The following is a 20,038-nucleotide window of genomic DNA, read 5'->3' as shown; positions in this document are numbered from 1 at the left end:
TGTTTGTGGCTTCTTATCTTCAAATTAATGTACCTTCTTCATTTTTTTTTTTTTTAACACTTGCAGCATATTAGGTAGAATAATTAGAGTAACAGATGAAGTTGCCACATATAGAGATTGGATATCAAAGCAGTGGGGCTTGCAGAATAGGCCCGAGCCTTCGTGCAATGGTAAGAGTTTTTCATTGATCGATTGACTAAGTATTAGAGGCTTTTCTGTGTTGTGTGTGCTTAATGGGAAGAAACGTTTTCCAATCTTTTGCCACTCTTTCAGGAAATGGTGTTACCTTGATAGTAGATACTCAGCAGTTAGATAAATGTAATAATAATCTATCTGAAGAAAATGAAGCCCTTGGAAAATGTAGAAGTAAAACTTCGGAATCTATTAGTAAACACTCTTCAAACTCTTCATCAGGTCCAGTGTCTTCCTCTTCAGCCACACAGTCCAGCTCTAGTGATGTTGTAAGTATGAAGACCTGGTTTTCTACACCTAGCCCCATAGGGGTTCTGTTGCTGGGATAATTCTATCTAGAGAGCCATGGCTAACTCATTTTCTTATTTGTTCCTCGGAAATTTTAGTAACTTTAATGATTGTACTTTTTCTCAACATTGGGTTAAAATTTTCAAGCATACAACAGAAAGGGAAAGAATTTTAGTGAACATCTGTATACACTACCACTGGACTCTGTCATTAACATTTTACTGGCTTACACAGAGCTATCCATTCATTTACCAATTCATCTTATTCTTTAACACATTTCAAAGTATCACAGATGTTAGGATATTTCCTACAAAGTACTGTCCTGTGCTTGTCATTACCCATAGTTCAATGTTTGTCCACTTTTTTCTTTTGATATAAAATTAACATATAAGGAAATCTTAATTATACACTTAACAAATGCATACACATGTGTAACCCAAAATCCTAACAAGATGTTGACTATTAACATCTCCCCAGATGTTTTCTAGCCAATCCCGGATCTTACCCTCAGAGGTAACCACTGTTAGGATTTTTCTAATACCATCAATTAGTTTTGTCTGTTTCAAAATTTTATAAAAGTGGGATATATATATGCTCCCTTGATCACCATTTATAAATGTACAATTTAAGTGGGTTTTTTTTTTAGCATATTTATAATATTGTATAGCCCTCATCACTAATTCCAGGACATTTCCACCACCCCAAAAGAAACCTTTTAGTAGCCCCTAATATCTGTTTCCCCCCATGCCCTGGAAATCCCTAATCTACTTTCTCTCTTATCCTCATAGAATTTTCTAGTATCAGTTATACCTACATTACTTATCCTCATCAGAGTTACTTTTGAGTTTGTTTAAATTGAAATCTAAAATGGCCTTTATTGACTCTTATAAGTATATATGACAAAAAATAATCTTAGTGTGAAAAAGACAGTTTTTCGTTGTTGACGACCATTTACCAGCATGGAGTCATAAATCCTCACGTGTGGAATCTGCCCGTGTGCTGGTCTGGTTCCTGGAGCAGCGCTGTGGAGGACAGAGTGCTGAGCTGGATGTCCCAGACACGGGCGGAGGCAGAGCCGCCCTGAGAGGGAGCTTTAGGGACTGAGAGTGTGTGTCTCTGAGATGCCGGGCAGAGTGCGAGGGCCGGGGTGGGCCTGAGCAGAGAGGAGCAGTCGTGGCCCGAGCAGCCCGCAGACGGGTGGGGCTCAGCCCGGTGTCTCTGGGAAGTCCGGGCCACTCGCTGTGTTTCCTAGGAGGGAGCACTGAGTTGTCATCACTCTCAGAGAGAGAATCTTGTAAAGTGATTGTTTTGTATTTGGTTGAAGACATTGAGTCAGGCACTGGAGATAGGCCCTCACTCTTCACCGTGCTCACTCCACTATACCATGGTTCCTTTTCTGTAAATAAGAATGCAGAAAAATTTGGACCTCTGGGAGCTCCCTCAAAGCCGATTAACAGGGTCAGGCGTGGCCAGTGGATTTAACAAGGAACAGAAACCCTGTGATAAAATGAGCCACTTGAAACGTTTGGAGGAGAAGAACTTAAGCAGTTAATTTTATAAATTCCTCAGTGTGCTTCCTTTAACTCACAAATGTTCAGACTTAGTCCAGAGAGTGCTTAGCTGAAGTTGTTTTCCTTTCTTAATGTTGAACGTCTAAATCGTTACTGTGTCACGTTATAACTTATGTGACTTGTGTTAGGATTCCGATGCGACACCATGCAAAACGCCGAAACAGCTGCTCTGCCGTCCGTCCACTGGGAACCGGGTAGGGTCACAGGACGCGTCCTTGGAGTCCTCTCAGACAGGCGGGAAGATGCAGAGCACCCAGACCACTAACACACCCAACAGCACCAACAAGTCCCAGGTGTGTGCAGTTTGTGTTTTTAATTGTCAGTGTTGAGTGTGGGATATTTAGAGTTTTGTACATGCATATACATGCACACGTGTGTATACACACACATTATGGCTTTGAAGAAAGTCCTAGGTTAAAGAAGAAATGTGTTTATTGTAAAAGGTTCCAGAGCATGACAGTGCTTCTAGTAACAGGGTGTCCTGAGGATCCCATGTAACATAAACCTTTGTGGGAATCTAGCAACTGGTCCTTCTTTAATAAGATGTCTGGTCTAGCCAACTGCCTTACTACAGATATACAGCATAAAAAAATTTGCTTCACGTTATAAAAAGTTTCAATTGTACTTGAAGTAAACTTACATGAAATTTTGGAATGACCTCCCTGCAATGTTGCACAGTCTGGGAAGAACATATCCTTTTTTATTTTAAAATCCAATACCTCGTTGATTGTGTTGAAATGATCCGATGCAGTCAGCCATGGTCAGCTGATTAGCTTTAGCTTTGACTTAAAAAGGCCACAGAGACACTCTGTTGTAAGCTTTTTAGGTGCCTAAAATTTTGTTCATCTTGAGTAATGAATCAAAATGAGGGGAGGAGCCATTTCATACTGGACTCTGGCATAAGGCCATCACGCCCTCTCCAGTACATCAGGGACCCTGGGGAAGGCCGCTTGACAGTAGAGCTGACCGTTAAGTCAGTCACCTCATGTCTGACGTAACTCGCAGAATCCACTTTATCTGTGCAGCTTCAGTCAGTGCCCCAAACACTGACTCATGTAGAAACGGCCATTGAAGTGACACGTGACAGCAGGAAAAGAGTGGCGAGCTGTGGTGACCCTTGACCTGGCAGCACGTCTGCATATCTGACAGTTTCTTCCAGTAATGCCATCTATTATGTGATGTACTGATTGATGGGTTCCTTAAGAAAAGCCTAAATTCTATGTTATCTGTTAAGAAGTGGTCTTATGTTTTTTGATATCTCCATTAAAAAATGATGTAAAAGTGTTTGAGCCCCAGAGAGTTAACCCCTTAGCATGGTTTTCTGCCTGTTAGATAAGTCAGTGTGTTCCTAGTTATGAAAGCTCCCAAGGGAGGTCTTACAAGCGCTGTGTTGAATCGCAATACTGATGTCTTTCTGACCGCTTTCCTTCTCTGCAGCATGGATCAGCAAGGCTCTTTCGTTCTTCCAGCAAAGGCTTCCAAGGTACAACCCAAACAAGCCATGGTTCCTTGATGACAAACAAACAACATCAAGGGAAATCAAATAATCAGTATTACCATGGCAAAAAGCGGAAACACAAGAGGGACGCCCCCCTCTCAGACCTTTGCAGATAGTCGGCGTCGTGTGATGGACTGTCTTCTGTGTGCAGTGATCTCACGCGCAGGACAGTTGGATAGGGACTCCTGGGAGACATTTGGGAGCCTTACCCTGTTCAGACGTTGATTTAGCAACTGCGTTTTTTCCCAGCTCGCCACGGAATGGATCATGAAGACTGACAACTGCAAAAACAAAAAGCAAGCAAAAAAGGGGGAAAAAAAAAAGGCTGCTCATTTGATAAGTCATATGCTATAACAGGGTCATTTTAAGATTTAAAGCTTGAATGTAAAATAAATCTATTTCTCATTGGCTTTATGCAGAGTTATAGAGAATAGTATTCAGTGTGGGTAGGGTGATAGAAACAAGAAAATTTCAGAGGATGGGGTGGGGAAGGAAAACACAGGTATCATATAGGAAGTCCAAATTTCAAAGGGGAAAGTGATCTGTGCATGTTTTTTTTTTTTTAATATTTTTGCATATATTTACCATTTTATTGTGTGTATATATAGATGACCATATAGGAAATTGATATTTGTAATAGTGGATTTGTTAATACTTTTTACATAACATTACTGTTTAAATTGTAAACAGATTTTTCTCAGGATTAGTTTGAAAAATAATCTGAATTGTCATCTTAACATCCATCTATAGGGAAGTGATTAGTTCTATTACTCAAATTCGTTTCCTCAGCATTGAAATGACTTAATAGAACCCTCGTGACCTGCTGCAAAAATTTTCCTCTCTAAAGAAAAGGTTATGGTGGCAAATGACGTTTATTTTATTTTGTAAAAAAAAGAAAAAAAAATATGTACTATGTACTTTTGTGTAAACACTGAAAAATCTCTAGTCATCTCTAAGAATTAACTTGCAACTGTTTTCTATAGTGCTGTCGTCTTGGGCAATGGGCAGTTACATGACTTTGTGTTTGTTTCCTTTGCAGTCTTTTTTTTTTCTTTTTTTTCTTCCTAATAGGAAAAAAAAAAAAAGCCACCCGCATCTGGTCCCATTCCTGTTGCAGTGAAACCTCGAGTTCCACAGACTTTGCATGCTGGCTTCTCTAACCCTGTGTGCCGCGCGTGCTTGTTTTTCTCATCTCTTATTCTTTTTTAAATTCATGCTTAACTACTGTCGGAGAGAATAACTGTAAACAGCTTTAATTAAATCATACTTATAAAAAACTATTTTCTTATACTCCACTTTATGCTTTTGGTATTGTTGATCTTTAAAAATTAAATGGTCTTTGATAATGGATCTATTTTGTATTGCCTTATTAAGACCAAATACTTCTTGTCATCCCATTCTTTATCCTCTCCTTTCATGGAATTGTTATCTTTAATTAAAACTTTTTTAAACATTGGCTTGTTTCAATCATACTGTAAATTTTGGTTGTGGTCAGTTTTGAGTGCAAATGAGATGTATCATTCTGTTATTCATCACGTGTTGAGTTTGAAACTCAGTTGGAAATATTTAATAGAATGTAAGTGGCATTTCTGAAAATGCTTTCTTTCAAGGTGAACGTTCTTATGTTTAGCATCAGTGTCTGTGGCTCTGTTAATTACAGCCATTTCTGAAATGAGATTCTTTTTTATATATATATATATATACACACATATAAAGTACTATTATTGGCTTTTAGGAATTTCTTTTATATACATTTATGAAATACTGAAGACCAATCAGACCGTTAATGGACACTTAGTGCAACTTTTTATAAAGGAAATAATGCTAAAATAAGACCAAAACTGATGTCATCACTGAAATTAACAGTTTTCAGTATGTTCGTATTTTAATTCACAACGGAAAAATGTGTTCCAAAACTGGAAATTCATTATACTTGTGTAAAGCGTGGAAGATTTTAAATGTGATGTTATTTTGACAATGTTTGAAATTTTAGAGTCACATTTTATTCTGATCAGAATTTTTATCAAGATGTTGAGCTTTTGTTTTTTTGAAACTAGTTTGTCATAACATATTGTGCATAATCACAGTATTTATTTTCTAGGATTATTGTGAATGTGTAGACTTATGTTTACTGCTAAGGGAACAATTATTTATAAAATAATATTAAATCCAGTATTAGCTGCCTATTTCAGACACTTAATACTTGCAGAGATCCATGTTACATTTACCACACTGAAGTTTTGTTTTGTTTTTTGTTTTTTTTTTTCAAGAATCACCTTCATTGTTGAAAGTAAATGTACTCTTAGGGTGCAGATATTAGTGTTTCAATAAGCATGTGATTATATCAAGGTGGTGGTAGCGGGAAGATAATCTTGATTCCATTGGGAATCTTAGGTTTTCGTAAATTTATTGGGAAAATAGTTTTTCCTGTACTGCTGACGTTTCTTTTTGGTAAACAGTATCTTTCTAAAAGAAAAGCATGAAGGAGAAATTGAGGTGTGTACATTTCCTCAAATGACCAGCATTGTATTCGTGAATACTGTGTATCTTGCAATGAACAGTGTGGAAGCTGTTCATTTTTCAACCTGAAGTAAAATACTTTCAAGAACTTTTAGTTTGCCTGCTCATTTGTTTTGTACATTTCATCTCTGTACTTGACTCCTGTCTTTTTTTATTTTTTGAGTTTAAATACTCTCTCTAAAGATTTTGTGACGATGTCGGAAACGTGCCATTTAGATATTACAGTCCATCCATATCCATGGGTCATAACCTTCCTGGGCTAGTACTTGTAGAAGGGACTTGCAAATCCTGCCTTACTGTGGTGACATTTCTCTGGCGGTCACGTCTGTGTACCTGGCTGGCGTGGAAACTCCTTCAAAAGTCATAATAAGCTTTTCAGTACTGGTTTTAGAGGCACCGTTGTGTCAAAGGTGTCCGTCAGCGCGCAGTCTGAGTGGTTATGCTCTGGTGATAAAGGTACATGCATTTTTTTCTTCCAGTGTTCAGGTGTCCTTGAAAGTGCCCAGTTTTTAGTGTCTGATTTGTTTGGAGATGCTGCACACGGTTTGCAAGTCTAGCTTTGACCTGTGGGATCTACTGGTTTTGCATGGAGTTGCCTTTCAGTCCTTTAACAGTTGACCATATTATATTTTTGTTCTGTTTTGAGTGTTTTACTTGGATTTTGAGCCTCTCATTAATATTTAGGTTGTCTGCTTTGGCTCTACATATTCCTGGATAAAGTCTTCACAGAGCAACGTGTGGTAGGGAGGGCGTTTTAATAGTCTTTTTTTTCCACTGGAGTCTCATATCTCCGTGTGTTTTCTTTTCATTCCTTTCCCCACATTATGGTATGTGTACACTGTATTTCCCTTAACCTAGGGACTGGTGTTTGGGGACTCTGAGCTGTGGTTGAGTCCCAGGAGAGTATGACGGCTCCGAGCTACAGGACTGTATTGCTGGACGTGTATTCATTGCAAAGACCTCTCCAGTGACGAGGGTGTAATTTCTTAGGTTGCTCTGTAGAAATCCCTAGGGATCACCATCACAGGGTATTATTGATAAGTTTGGCTGGTGTTTTTATTGTTCGTGATGTACCTTCCCAATTTTCATATTGATCTGAAGTTTGAAACCAGTCAGTTCCTTCAGTTACCACACGCTGTTGATTTCTTAAGTGTTTCAGTCACTGCCTCTAGATAGTTGATAGGAAATTAGTTGCTAGTCAGTTAACTTTCCAAACATTAAATGGTAAAATATAAAAAGAGATATCCCCAGTTTTGCTGTGATAAATATTTAAATGTCAAAATGAACAATCAGAAGAGTGTACGCTTATCCATCAGTTCTTACTCTCATTACTGTTGGAGTTATGGAAAGCCACATTCTCATATGGTATTTTGTGAGCAACGTATTTAATAAATGACTGTTAGAAACCTGAGTGGGCAAGTTATATTTCGTAGTTACAGTTTATCCTGATTGTCATCAGTGACGTAGTTCACGTGGTGAAGTGTGTAGAGAATGGTGTGGTGCTGAGGCGAGAGCAGAGATACGTGTGAGCAGGTCCTTGGAGAGGCTGCTGATCTGTTGGCTTTCCAGGGTGAAATATTTACTTGCGAATTTTTGGCTAATAAATGCTAATCTGCTAATGTTTGTTTTGCTTGTGTCAGGTTGGGTTTTTGCTTTTGGTGTGTTTTTTTTCCCCCTGAGTATTTGGCTTTACGTTTTCTACTTGAGTGTGTGCCTTACTAAGTTGCAGTTTAGCCCAGTCCACAGTCTGCTCGCCTGAAGGAGGTAACACCTTAGAAAGCAGCTGAACCAGAGCAACAGGGAGAGCGCATCCTCTTTGATGACTAAAAACGTGAGGTGTTTCCTGGATTTTCTAAGAGAAACGTTCGCTGTGTCAGTAAGAACAGATGCTAACAGGGAAATCAGGTGTTCTCTTATTTTGTGTATTTTAGCGAACATGTTGATTGGTATTTGCACATCATCTTATGTTTTGCATTTTTTAAGTCCTTTTGGTTCCACACGGTTGTGGCTTCTTCTCATTGCAGCAGCTTCTCCGTGTCCTGATTACAGGGAAGGTCTACACCACGGAAGCGGTCTGGGAGAATTTGTTAGGAGTGTGGTTTTCTCTTAAAGATGCTTTGGTAACAAGAGATTGTAAAACAAGCTGGTCCTTACCCAATACTGGGGTGGGTGGGAAGGGAGATGAAAGAGGCCCAGGAGAAGCACTCTCTAAAGCCAGTAACTAGGTGAAATTCAGTCCTTGTCTCTTATGGATTAGTCCACCATACCTTTTAAAGAGAAAGAGATCTGTGGTTATCAGCCACATTCTTTGAGTTTCAGTTTATCTTCACCTTTCCACTTGGGTTCTGTGCAATTCATAGCTGTTTCCTAAATCATTTCATACTACTTTTATATTTGGTTGCAGCTTATGTTGTGTGTTTCTTTGTCCCTAAATGTAATCTCTGTTAAAATTTAAGATCGCCTCTCTCTGGTTTTTACATGTTGAAATTTCCAAAGTCACTTTTTTGTTTAGTCTTTTGAAAGTCCTGTAATTCTGAAACATTTCAAAGGCTTGTTACAAATATCAGAATCTTCACACTATACTCAGGACTAAAAAGCCCCATCTTATCACATGGTGTTTAAAGATGAGAAGTTGGGTGGCAGCTAGTGTAGTTTCTGCGTATGAAATGTGAAGGACTGTTGAGATAAACATTTTTTAGTGGAATATACATAGAAACATGTATTTAGCAGTTTGATGAACCTATGTTTGTTTTTAATAACCTTTTATTTATTTCCTTCTTTGATTAGCATTGCCTTCTGTGTTAAGAAATGTGGACTCCTGTGAGGTGCTGGAGGTTTGAATCATCTTGACAGCTTTCCAATCTTGTCTAGTTACCGCTGCAGAGGCACTAAGGAATTTACCAGAAAATGAGATTTGATAGAAATGATTTATGAAATCTCGACATTTCCTGAGGTCGTATCACGGCACCAGTTACCAGTGCTATGAGTGAATTGCACATCTGGAAGCTTTTTTCTTTTTTAAGCTAACGACGATTTCTTCAAAGATGTGAATTGTTTGCCTTAAAAATTTTATAAATTGCATTTCTACACACATCTGCCCCCAGTGCTTACCGTTGGGTTTATTATTCACAATCTGCAATTCAATAAAGGCTTTGTGCTTTGATTTATCTTCAAAACCCCTGGTATGAGCCTTTATGTAAGACTTGAATAGTTACTTTAAAAAATTACCTTGTAATTCTAAGGACAGCCCAGTTTACACTGGTAAGAGGTTTTCTTGTATCTGTACAGATAGCATTTCTGTGGGTTTTCATTTTTTTAAATGCCAGCAGAGGAGTGGAAGAAGCTTGAAGATGCTTTTTTTCCCCCTCCTGCCCATGTCCTAGCTTCCCCAATGGCTCAGCAGGTTTAAGAATCCAGTAGTTTCAGTCCCTGGGTCAGGAAGATCCCCTGGAGGAGGAAATGGCAGCCCACTCCAGTATTCTTGCCTGAAAAATCCCATGGACAGAGGAGCCTGGCGGGCTATAGCACAAGCGGTTGCAGAGTCAGACACGACTGAACACACATATCAGAGCCAAAGATATCCTTTTGGCCTCCCCATACCCATTGAAAGACTATGGGAACTGACTCCTTCGAATTTGGATATTGGCAAGGACTGGCACAGTTTTATCTTTTGCTTTAATATAAAGGGTTGTGCTTGCTGTACTAAGAAATTGAGTTACCATGTTCAGTGGAGCAGATTACACAGACAACAGAGTAATGAAAATGTTAGGTTCTCTTGAAGAACAGAGAGAAGCAGGGTTAATAATCAAGTGCAACCAAAGCATGTGTTCAGAATTCCTGCTCACCCAGGGAGCAGGACTGGCAGTCCAATGCCAAGGACTTGCTTGCCTGGAACCCGACTGAGTGGTGGTGGGGGAAATCCTGAATTGTTTGCTTCAGGATAATTAGAAGCTTGGTTTCGGGTGAAGAGTCGCTCAGCAGTCTGTAGGCAACTGGCTGGCAAAACCAGACTGCCCACTCCAGCCTCATTTCTTCTGTTCACCGCTTACATTTTTACTGGAAATTTTTTTCTTAAAAAAACAATAAAGTATAATCCTGTTAAATAGCATCCCAGAAATTTCTCAAAGTCAATTGGAAAATAAACTGAACGTACAGGACAATTTTGCCCATATACCCAGACAGTGAATTTACTTCCATTCCTCAACTAATACATAAGTGTATGTTACATTGTGAAGAAATGTAATATGTAAATATCTACATAAAAGGAATTATTTACCCTTCACCCTCAATCCCTCAGTATTAGAGCCAGCTGCTTTAATATTTGGGGATGTGTACTCCCAGTTTTTAAAAAGTACATTTTTATACATAAATATGTCTGCACAAATATAATTTCAGAGGGGTCTTTTTACCCATCTTACATACGTGGTATCATTCTGTAGTGGTCTGCAAATCCTCTGCCACAGAGATCTTTAGCAATCTTTCCATGTCAGTGCACATCCAGATCTACTACTTTTTTATATGCTGACATTTGCTTGCAAGTAGCTTTGGTAAATTCACATGTCAGATGCCCCAAGGCTCTTAAGCTAATAAGCGCTTATGAAATGTCCAGCACTTTTCAGCTCAACTTGGATTAGGGTTTTATAAAATACTGCTGTTTGATGGCACTTCTGAACTTTTACTGAGGAAAAAAAAAGTCCCCCTCCCCCAGTTTATCTTTTAGGTGAATTTTCATGAGTTGCTTTTTGATACTTTTGGATTTAAATGTTATAAATGTGGAGGCTTCTCTTGTAGCTCAGTTGGTAAAGAATCTGCCTGCAATGCAGGAGACCCAGGTTTGATTCCTGGGTTGGGAAGATCCCTGGGGAAGGAAATGGCAACCCACTCCAGTATTCTTGCCTGGGGAATCCCATGGACAGAGAAGCCTGGCAGGCTACAGTTCATGGGGTTGCAAGAGTTGGACACGACTTAATGACTACACCACCAAACCACCACCAAATGTTATAAATGCAACATGGTTGTCTGAAACTACACCCTGCTGCTTTTTTTCTGTATTTCCACGTTAAAAAAAAAAAAGCCTTTGGCAAAACTGATGAAAAAACAGTTGTATTGATCATTTTCCACCCACTTGCCCCCTAACTTAATCTTTTAAGACCCCTCAATAACTGTAGCAGCAACAACCATAAAATTCTCTCTAAAAATAAGTTGTCTTAAAGTAGAATGAATTATACAGTGATACAAGAAAGGGAACTCTGGAGAGGAAAAGAATCTAGCTATTTGGGTCAGGAGAAGGCAGAGAACTGCCTTGGGTTTTATTGGGAAAATCTACTGGAAAAATTTGTCAGAAAAAGGATGAACAGTAGCTGTGGGAAACTTCAGATGGTGATTTCTGTAATCTTGAGGAGCTATCATTTTCGAAAGTGCTACTTTCTTATCATGTGATGGTAGGGTTTCTGCTGTAGTCTCTGTTCATTAGCAGTAAAGTCTGATGAGATGGTCTATATTTAGCAGGTTAGCTTAGGCATACAACAACTTTGACTTTTAAGTTGGGGCCATTTTTTATGGAAAAAATGCTTTTTACTTCTTGTCTAAGAAAACCACTTAAAAATACCAATGAGATAAAAAAAATTCACATGGCAAGACAAAAATTGAAAGATAAAAGTTTACACTGCCTGTTTTTGGGCCGCCTCCCTCCCCTCTATGTACATCTCCATTATGCAGTAACCAGACATCCCCAAGGGCAGAAATACCTACTGAACCATGAAAATCAATTTTTTCTCTTTCTGGTGCCAGCCATGTAACTCCTTAAAAGATAATATTCCTTTCTCAGTCCTGTGAGGAGTCATGATAATTTGTACATGCAGACATCTTTGGTAGACTTTATGTACGATGCCAATATATTATTTTCCTCAAAGACACCAACTGGTGCAAAAACGCACTGGTCAGATGACCCGGAGAGATACTGGGCTGTACCTAATGGAAGTTCTTAAATACTTATGACCTTATTAATGTTACTAGCTATATTACTTGTATTTGGCCTATTTTACAGGATTACTGTTCCTTCCATTACCAAACATGTGACTGAACTGCAGGTAAAATTAATGATTGTTATTGTTGTTCAGTTGCTAAGTCGTGTCTGACTCCTTGCGACCCCATGGACTGCAGCACACCAGGCTGCCCTGTCCTTCACTATAGCTGATGATTTAGGCAACTTGAAACAACTGATCAAATAGCTAATCATTGTAATAGTGTAACTCTAGATGTGGGAAGAAGCAACAAGAGGGAACCACTTCCTGAACCAAAACAGACTAGTAAGACAGGCGGCTCAGAGGTTTCTGGCTCCTGTTAACAGGGCCTCGTCCAGTTACAGCAAATTGAGTGGCCTATCAACAAAATCCTTGCCTGACCTGGGACCAAGCATTCTTGGTGCCATGAGACAAGTCGGTCACAAAATGCCTCCCAAAACTTGGGTCAAAATTAAGACCAAGAGGTAAGGGGGTGTAAAATCAAGAGTGTGACCCAGCATCCAGTCATCAGCCACTGTAGCTGCTGACCCCCAGTACATCCTGAAATGGATTCAGGGTAAAGATCACCACGAGGCCCCTTGTGCTCTGAGAACACTGACAGACTGGCTCTCAGATATTTTCAGGTGAAAATGTTATGACCCTTGCATCTTGATATGCATATCATAACATGTCTATGTTATGATCTTGCATCTGCCTATACTTAGAAAACCAGTATTGAAGATGTTCGTTCCTCATGGCCAGCAGCAACCTTCTACTGAGACGGGTGCTTGGTTGCAGGTACCCACTTTGCCAGAGTCACATCTGCGCTGGCCTCCCCACCTTACTTCCTCAGCAGTTCTCAGCTCTCTGGAGAACTATAATCCTCAGTTTGACCTGAATAAAACTTACCATTTCTTAGACTGACTTTTTTCATCAACAACCCAAGCTAATATGTGAAATCATCTGTTTGGGAAATAGCATAAATTTGTGTTATAGGTGTGTTTAGAAAGCAAGTAACTAATTCAGATTTGAGAACAGGATTTAAAATGTTGAGGAGAAAAATCCATCAGAAATAAAAATGTCAATTTTTTTTAAAATTATAAAAGTATGATAACACATTTAAGGAGACTTGGAAACTGCAGAGCAAAGTTATATATAGTTCCACTGTCTATTACAGTTATTTTTTTTTAAGTAGGTAAGACTTAGATGGAGTTTCAATATCAACTACTCAAAATCTAATAGACTGAATAGACAGAAAAGTAGAAGGATATAGTAGGCCTGAAAAGCACTATGAACCAATTCAACATAATTAAAATTTATACAATTTTCACACAACAGCAGGATACAAATTCTATTCAAGTTCCCATAGCCTATAAACCAGGAGACACTGGAACATATCCAGGGACATTAAAAAAAGGTGCAAAAATTTCATGGTCTAAAGGTACTGAAGTCATATAGTCTGTTCTCTTATCATTGTGGAATTATGTTAGAAATCAATATCAAAAGATATTTGAAAATAACCCACATATTTCAACTGCAGTGTGACCAAAAATGTCAATGTTTAATGTCAACATTAAAGTGAAAGGAAAGGAGAGGGTTAAAAGTATCAAGTGGCCTAACCAAGTGGTGTATCAATCAATAGTCAAAAGAGTTATTGCTCAATTTGGATTGCAAATCACTTTTGTACTTGAATCACTTAGCAGGTATCTTGAGGAATGTGGTTTCATGCAAGCACTCAAAATAGTTGAAAGGTGGTTACATCATGCATCTTGTTTTTTAAAATCCAATTCAAGAAAACAGCGCTTTCACGTAAGTAGGCAAGGCATCTACAGGAAGATCCAAGTGATTGGGGAGAGGTAACACAGAACAGCCTGTGGAGACAGTGTGTGAGGCAGCCAGGCTGGCACAAGGGCGTCCTGACAGGTTGGGCCGGGCCCTGCTAAGGTGAGAGCAGGTGGATCGGGCCAGAGCAGCAGTTTTGTTCATCGTTTGAAACCAAGAGTTCTAAAAGTTTGTCTCCATTCCCTCTGCTTTCTACCTCCCCACATTTTTGGGGAGTAGAGTGTTTGCCTCCATGTCTCTAAATAATTTTTTATTTTTTCGTACTTGAAATTATGTATTGACTTCCCACCAACCCTGAATTTCTGAGCCCCAGCCTCCCAACAGTTCTACTGAATTTTGCTTAGCAAGTGTGCAGTGGTTACACTATCATTACTGTGTGGATGCTGTTCTCATCCTCTGAGAGGTATAACTCTTTTTCTTCGTACAATTTTTGTTTGTTTTTCCTGGTGTTTTGTATGTGTGTGTGTTTATTTTTCCATGTTAATTCACCACCAGTTCAGTCACTCGGTAGTGTCTGACTCTTTGTGACCCCATGGACTGCAGCACGCAAGGCCTCCCTGTCCATCACCAACTCCCAGAGCTCACCCAAACCCATGTCCATTGAGTCGGTGATGCCATCCAACCATCTCGTCCTCTGTCGTCCTCTTCTCCTCCTGCCCTCAATCTTTCCCAGCATCAGGGTCTTTTCAAATGTGTCAGCTCTTCACATAAGGTGGCCAAAGTATTGGAGTTTCATAATTCACCATAAACTCTGCCAGTTTTCCAAGTCTTTCCAAATGCTAAGGTGCATCAGAGGCATCTCCCCTGGAACTTCTGTCCAGCTGCGCCTGGGCACATCACCCTGGTCTGTCCCACTTCCCACCTGGACATTCCCTTCATGTTCCCTGTGTTGCATCTCCTGTTCTCTGTATCCTATGCTTCCCTCTTTTTGATAAACTTTCTCCTTTCATTAGCACACATCCCCTAGTAGTTTGGGCTTCCCTCATAGCTCAGTTGGGAAATCATCTGCCTGTAATGAAGGAGACCTGGGTTCGATTCCTGGGTTGGGAAGATCCCCTGGAGAAGGAAATGGCAACCCACTCCAGTATTCTTGCCTGGAGAATCCCATTCACAGAAGAGCCTGGCAGGCTACAGTCCATGGGGGTCGCAAGCATCGGACACAACTTAGTGACTAAACCACCACCAACCAGTAGCTTCCTGGAAAAGGGTACGCAGACAGTAAACACCTGAAAATGTCTTTGTTCTTCATTTATGCTCAACTGATTGGCTGGCTGGGTATAGAATTCTGAGTTGGAAAACATTTTTCCCTCAGAATTTGAAAGCATCCCTTTATCGCTCTCACTGTTGTGAGAAAAGCTGGTTGTAACCTTTTTTTTTTTTTTTCCTTTCTTTCAAAATGTTTAAGATCTTCTCTTTGGTTCTCAATGGCCTGAAATTTCACTACTATGGAACTTTGGTGGTTCCGTTTCCAACAGCTGTACTGGGCATTAGATAGCATCACATGAGCTTTAGTACTGAGAAACCTTGAATTCTTATTATCCAGTCTGGCATCGCATGACCTTTATTACTGGAAAATCTTGCATTTTTATCTTCCTCTCTTTTGTTTTCTTAAGAACACTACAGTTATTCTGATAACTGTGTCTCCTGGACTGATCTCTCATTTTCTTATCTCTTCTCTATTTTCCATCTCTGACTTTTTATTCAACTTAAGTTTATCTTCCAACCATTTTAATGGCTTTTCATTTTAGCTATCATGTTTTCATTTGAGGTTTTTCTTTTCTCCCCTCTCAGATGTTCCTTGTCAAAAAGTAGTATCCTATTTGATTTCGTGGTTGTGACAAATTTTTGATTCTCTGAAAATATTACTGAATCGGTTTTTGCCTGTATAGTCTCTGAACTTTTTCCTCCCTCCTGTTGTCTTGGACTCTGTTTTTCGGGGTTAGAGGCTTTCTTTGGATTCCTGGTGTCTTCTGGTCACCTATACGTGTGTAAGAATGGGGCCTAACAAGTTCGTGGTACACTCTGAACCCAGTGTGGCAGCCAGCTCTGTGCTTCTCTCGGGGTGATCAGGCTTGATGGGGGTCAGGGGAGGGTCTTCAGGGGCTCCCCACAGAACCCCTTCAGCCTGGGAGGAAGAGTCTGGCTGCCAGCATCCTGGGAGCTAGCTGAGTGAGTGGGGACGAGGGCTGGCTTGGTGGGGGCAAGGCTGGCTATGTCTCAGTTTTCCATATAAATCTCCCTTTTAAATTTCTCTTTTCTGACAGCTGGACTTGATGTGGTCCATTCCAGAGACTTGTTTTAGCTTTTCCAGAGAAAAACCCTGCAGACTTTGTGAGTGAGGAGGGGTCCTCAGCTGGGGTGGGGGTAAGGGGGGTGGTCAGGGTTGGGGAGAGGCTGACAGTCTTCACTGCTCCTGAGGTTTTCAGAGTATCTTCTTTACTTGAGCTCTGTCCTGCTTCCTGAGATACTTGGCACTTCCACTTTTCAAGACTTTGGAGCTTATCCCAGTATAATTGGGATTGAGTCTTCATCTTCCCAACTGCCAGGGGAAGATCCAGTTTCTCATGTCTGCCAAGTCAGTACTACTGGTCTGTCTGCTTTCCACCTTCAAAATCCGTACTCCCTACCTCCTGTCTCATTTTCTTCATTCTTATGGGACTTAAAAAATGCTTTCATTGCTGTTTTAGCAGGTTTGAGGAGGCAGCAGTAAGCAATGGGTTCAATCTACCATCTTTTCTGACCACTTTTTTCCCCCTTCAATTTTATTGAGATACAACTGACATACCGCACTGTGAAAGTCTAAAGGGTACAGAATAATGATTTGACCTGGCAAGTTTTCTAATGTAAAATTGGGTTACCAAGGAGAAGGGTGTAAGAGACTGTATCCCAAACCTTGAGAGTGAGTTATCTCAGGGAGTGGCATTTCAATCCTTCTCATCTTTGGATTGTTTCATTTTTCTACTGTGAAGTACATTTCCCCTTTCTAATTAAAAATGGATATTCACACAGCCCGTACACAGGTACTCACAGGGCATCTGTCCATGGCAAGACTGCTAAGGGGAGTGAGGACAGGAAGAAAGCTCCTTCTTCCTTAGGGGTAAGTAACAAGGACCATCTGGCTGGGAAGGCGGACGCTGCTCCACGTTGTAATGAGTGAAGAAGTTGGACCAGGTCTGAAATGACAAGCACCAACCTCAGGAAACTTGTGTGCTGTCCTGCCCAGCCTGATAAGGAGAAGGGTTGAGTTTGCTGAGATAGGCAAATCATAGCTTCTACTGTAGTGATTTATTTTAGGTTTTTGAATCTTCCTCTCCCTACACAACTGAAACAAGGCCCCTGAACTATTGTCTACGACAGGAATTCATTCAGGCAACTAATGTTGATGGTTTTCTAGCAGCAGACGCTGGCCCGCGGGGGGGGGGGGGGGGGGGGGGGGGGGGGGGGGGGGGGGGGGGGGGGGGGGGGGGGGGGGGGGGGGGGGGGGGGGGGGGGGGGGGGTGCAGGGCGGGGTAGGGACACTGCCCCTGGTGCAGTTAGAGGGACTTGTCAGACAAATGTGTTTTCAACACTATGGATAATTAAAATCACAAAAATACTTCATGTGGACATTTGGAGACCCACTCACCTGGACAGACATTCAACTTTTAACTGCAGCCCTTTCTTTGTGGATTTGACTTACTATGCAGGCTTCTCCAATCCAAAATTACTAAAGTACCTTCTTTTGTAAAGTTCGTTTTCATGCACAAAGATCCTGAATCTATTGGTTGACTGTTGTTGTTACTACTCTTTTAGTATGGTGTGAGTTCCATTTATCCTTACAATTTAGAATATACTATATGGCCTTTTGGGCTTCCCAGGTAGCTCAGTGGTAAAGAATCCACTTTACCTACCATGTAGGAGATGCAGGTTCGACCCCTGGGTTGGAAAGATCCCCTGGAGAAGGAAATGGCAACCCATTCCAATATTCTTGCCTGGAGAATCCCCATGGACAGAGGAGCCTGGTGAGCTGCAGTCCATGGGGTCTCAGAGTTGGACACAACTTAGCAACTAAACAATAACAAGAGGTGCTATGTATCAATAATAATTCTGCCTCAGTAGCAGCCAGTTCATCCAATACTAGGTATTGATGAAGCCATTCCTTCCCTTTCTGATTTCAAGTGCCATCCTTGGCATGAACTAAACTCATGTGGGGGTTTTTACTAATGCATGTTCACAGACCCACCCCAGGACCAGAATCTCTGGGAATAGGATCCACCCATATTTGGAGGCCAGTGCCCTGGAGCCTTACTACACAGGCTGGCCGGAGGATCAGCAGCGTCATCACCCCGGAGCTGTGCATATGTGCTCAGTCGAGTCTGACTCTGGGGTCCCATGAACCACAGCCCACCAGGCTCCTCTGTCCGTGGGATTTTTCCGGCAAGAATACTGGAGTGGGTTGCCATTTCCTTCACCAGGAGATCTTCCCAAGCCAGGGATGGAACCCTCATCTCCTTCTTTCTGAGGGGATTCTTCACTGCTGAGCCTCTGGGGAAACCCTACCCAGGGAGCTGGGTAGAAGGTAAAACTCTTGGTGGCCACACCAGAACTGCTGCATCCAAAACTCAAAGTTGGGCCCGGCAGTGTGTGTTTTCATTAGGCCTCTGGGCATTCTCATGCTGGCCACAGTTTGTGAATCACTGACTGAGGACTTAGGATGCAAGAAGGCCACTGAGGTGACCGCAGCACTGATGGGATGACAGAACTATCCTGGCAGTTCTTGGTGAGCACTGAGACAGGCATCGTGGTTAACTCACTTTCTCCAGCTCTCCTTTCCCGTTTGCTGTCAAGGGAATTGGTCATAGAGTTTCATAAAGATCACACACACACACACACACAGAGGATTGGTCATAGAGTTGCATAAAGATCACACATACACACACACACACACACACACAAAAGGGTGGGAGGTCATAGAATAGCTCCCTGCCCCCCACCCCCCACCCCCACCCCCCCCACACAGTGAGGGGCTGAAGGCTTCCAGCTGAAGGCCTGCAGAGAGATTGCTGACAACAAGCCCCAGCTGGGTCATCGGATGCCCAGGGCTCCGCCTCACTCTCTAGGGAACACATTGCCCCAGGGCAGAGGCACTCACTGTTCTTGAGACCTTGGGGCAAACAGGTGGGTCCCCTCACTTCCTGAGTGGTGGCGGGGGAGGGGCTGCAGGAGGTGGCACTCGGAGCCTGAGCTGGTTCTGCTGAGGATTAGGTCTGCGCTGCCTGCCCCGGCTTCCCATTTCCTGTGGAGGGAAGTCCCAGCCGCTAGGAAGATCTTTCCCTTTGAGCCCTGGGGAAGCAGCAGTAATCTATCAGCGAGCCAGCCCAGAAGGCCAGGGGCCACGGTCTGGACACCCAGAGGCTGTGGGAGCCTGAGGCGGTGCCCGCCTGTCTGGGCGGAACCAGGCAGGGCTTGCTGTTGATGGACAGAAGACTCAGCTGGGATCTTCTTACCCGCCCCCTGAAATGGACATCACCTTCCAGCGTCCCATCATCTGATTCCTCATAACAGTTCCAAAGTAGGTGGCCTCTGGGCTGGGTTCTAAGTCCACTGTGGGATCAAGGCTGTGGCACACTCAGGGTTTCTTCCCCGTGAGGTTACCTCCGGGTACCTGACTCCAGGATTCCATCACACGGTCCCAAGTAGACCACAGTTCATCAACCGGCTTGTCATGGGATCACCTGGGGTTCATTCAGTTGCAGACTCCTAGGCATCTTTCCTGTGGGGCTCTGGCCTCTGAGGTTGGACCTGAGATATGGGTATAACAGGGGTTTACATGATTACTCTCAGCAAAACGGGACCCCCCAGGTTCCACGGTGGGCATAAGGGCGCTTTGGACAAGTGGGAAGAGAGAAACTCATGCAGGCCTGTGAGCTAAATGCCCTCCTGATCTTGATTACCCCTTCAGTCAGCCTCCTCTGTCCCTCCCAGCGGTGACTCAAGAGGAGGGTTTTCTTGCTCTCCCAGCCTTGGCGCTTTGGAAACAGAACAGCGTTTCTTTTTTATTTTTTATTTTTTTTGCTGCCAGCTCTGGGGCCCCACCCTGGGTTGTCAGCAGCGGTGAGTGGGGTCATGACGGGGTTACGACACCT

At 41.9% G+C, this 20,038-nt stretch overlaps 1 protein-coding gene across 2 annotated transcripts in view; it reads left to right on the top strand.

The window, feature by feature from the left end:
* The window catches only part of TENT4B (terminal nucleotidyltransferase 4B), a 66,375-nt gene extending 60,218 nt beyond the window's left edge, over window positions 1-6,157 (top strand). The window contains exons 9-12 of one of the 2 annotated variants that reach the window (XM_043437660.1): window positions 67-170; window positions 415-461; window positions 2,180-2,344; window positions 3,489-6,157. In XM_043437660.1, the coding sequence (XP_043293595.1) occupies window positions 67-170; window positions 415-461; window positions 2,180-2,344; window positions 3,489-3,665 (493 nt within the window). In that variant the 3' untranslated portion in view covers window positions 3,666-6,157. Of the gene's footprint in view, window positions 1-66; window positions 171-273; window positions 462-2,179; window positions 2,345-3,488 lie in introns of both variants that reach the window. The other variant, XM_043437659.1, reaches the window with a different exon arrangement.
* The last annotated feature ends 13,881 nt before the right edge of the window (window positions 6,158-20,038 follow it).

This window comes from Cervus canadensis, chromosome 18 (genome assembly GCF_019320065.1).
Source record: "Cervus canadensis isolate Bull #8, Minnesota chromosome 18, ASM1932006v1, whole genome shotgun sequence".
In the NCBI taxonomy this organism is placed as follows: Eukaryota; Metazoa; Chordata; class Mammalia; order Artiodactyla; family Cervidae; genus Cervus; species Cervus canadensis.
The sequence above is the reverse complement of the archived record's forward strand: the minus strand, read 5'-3'. Positions and strand labels throughout refer to the sequence as shown.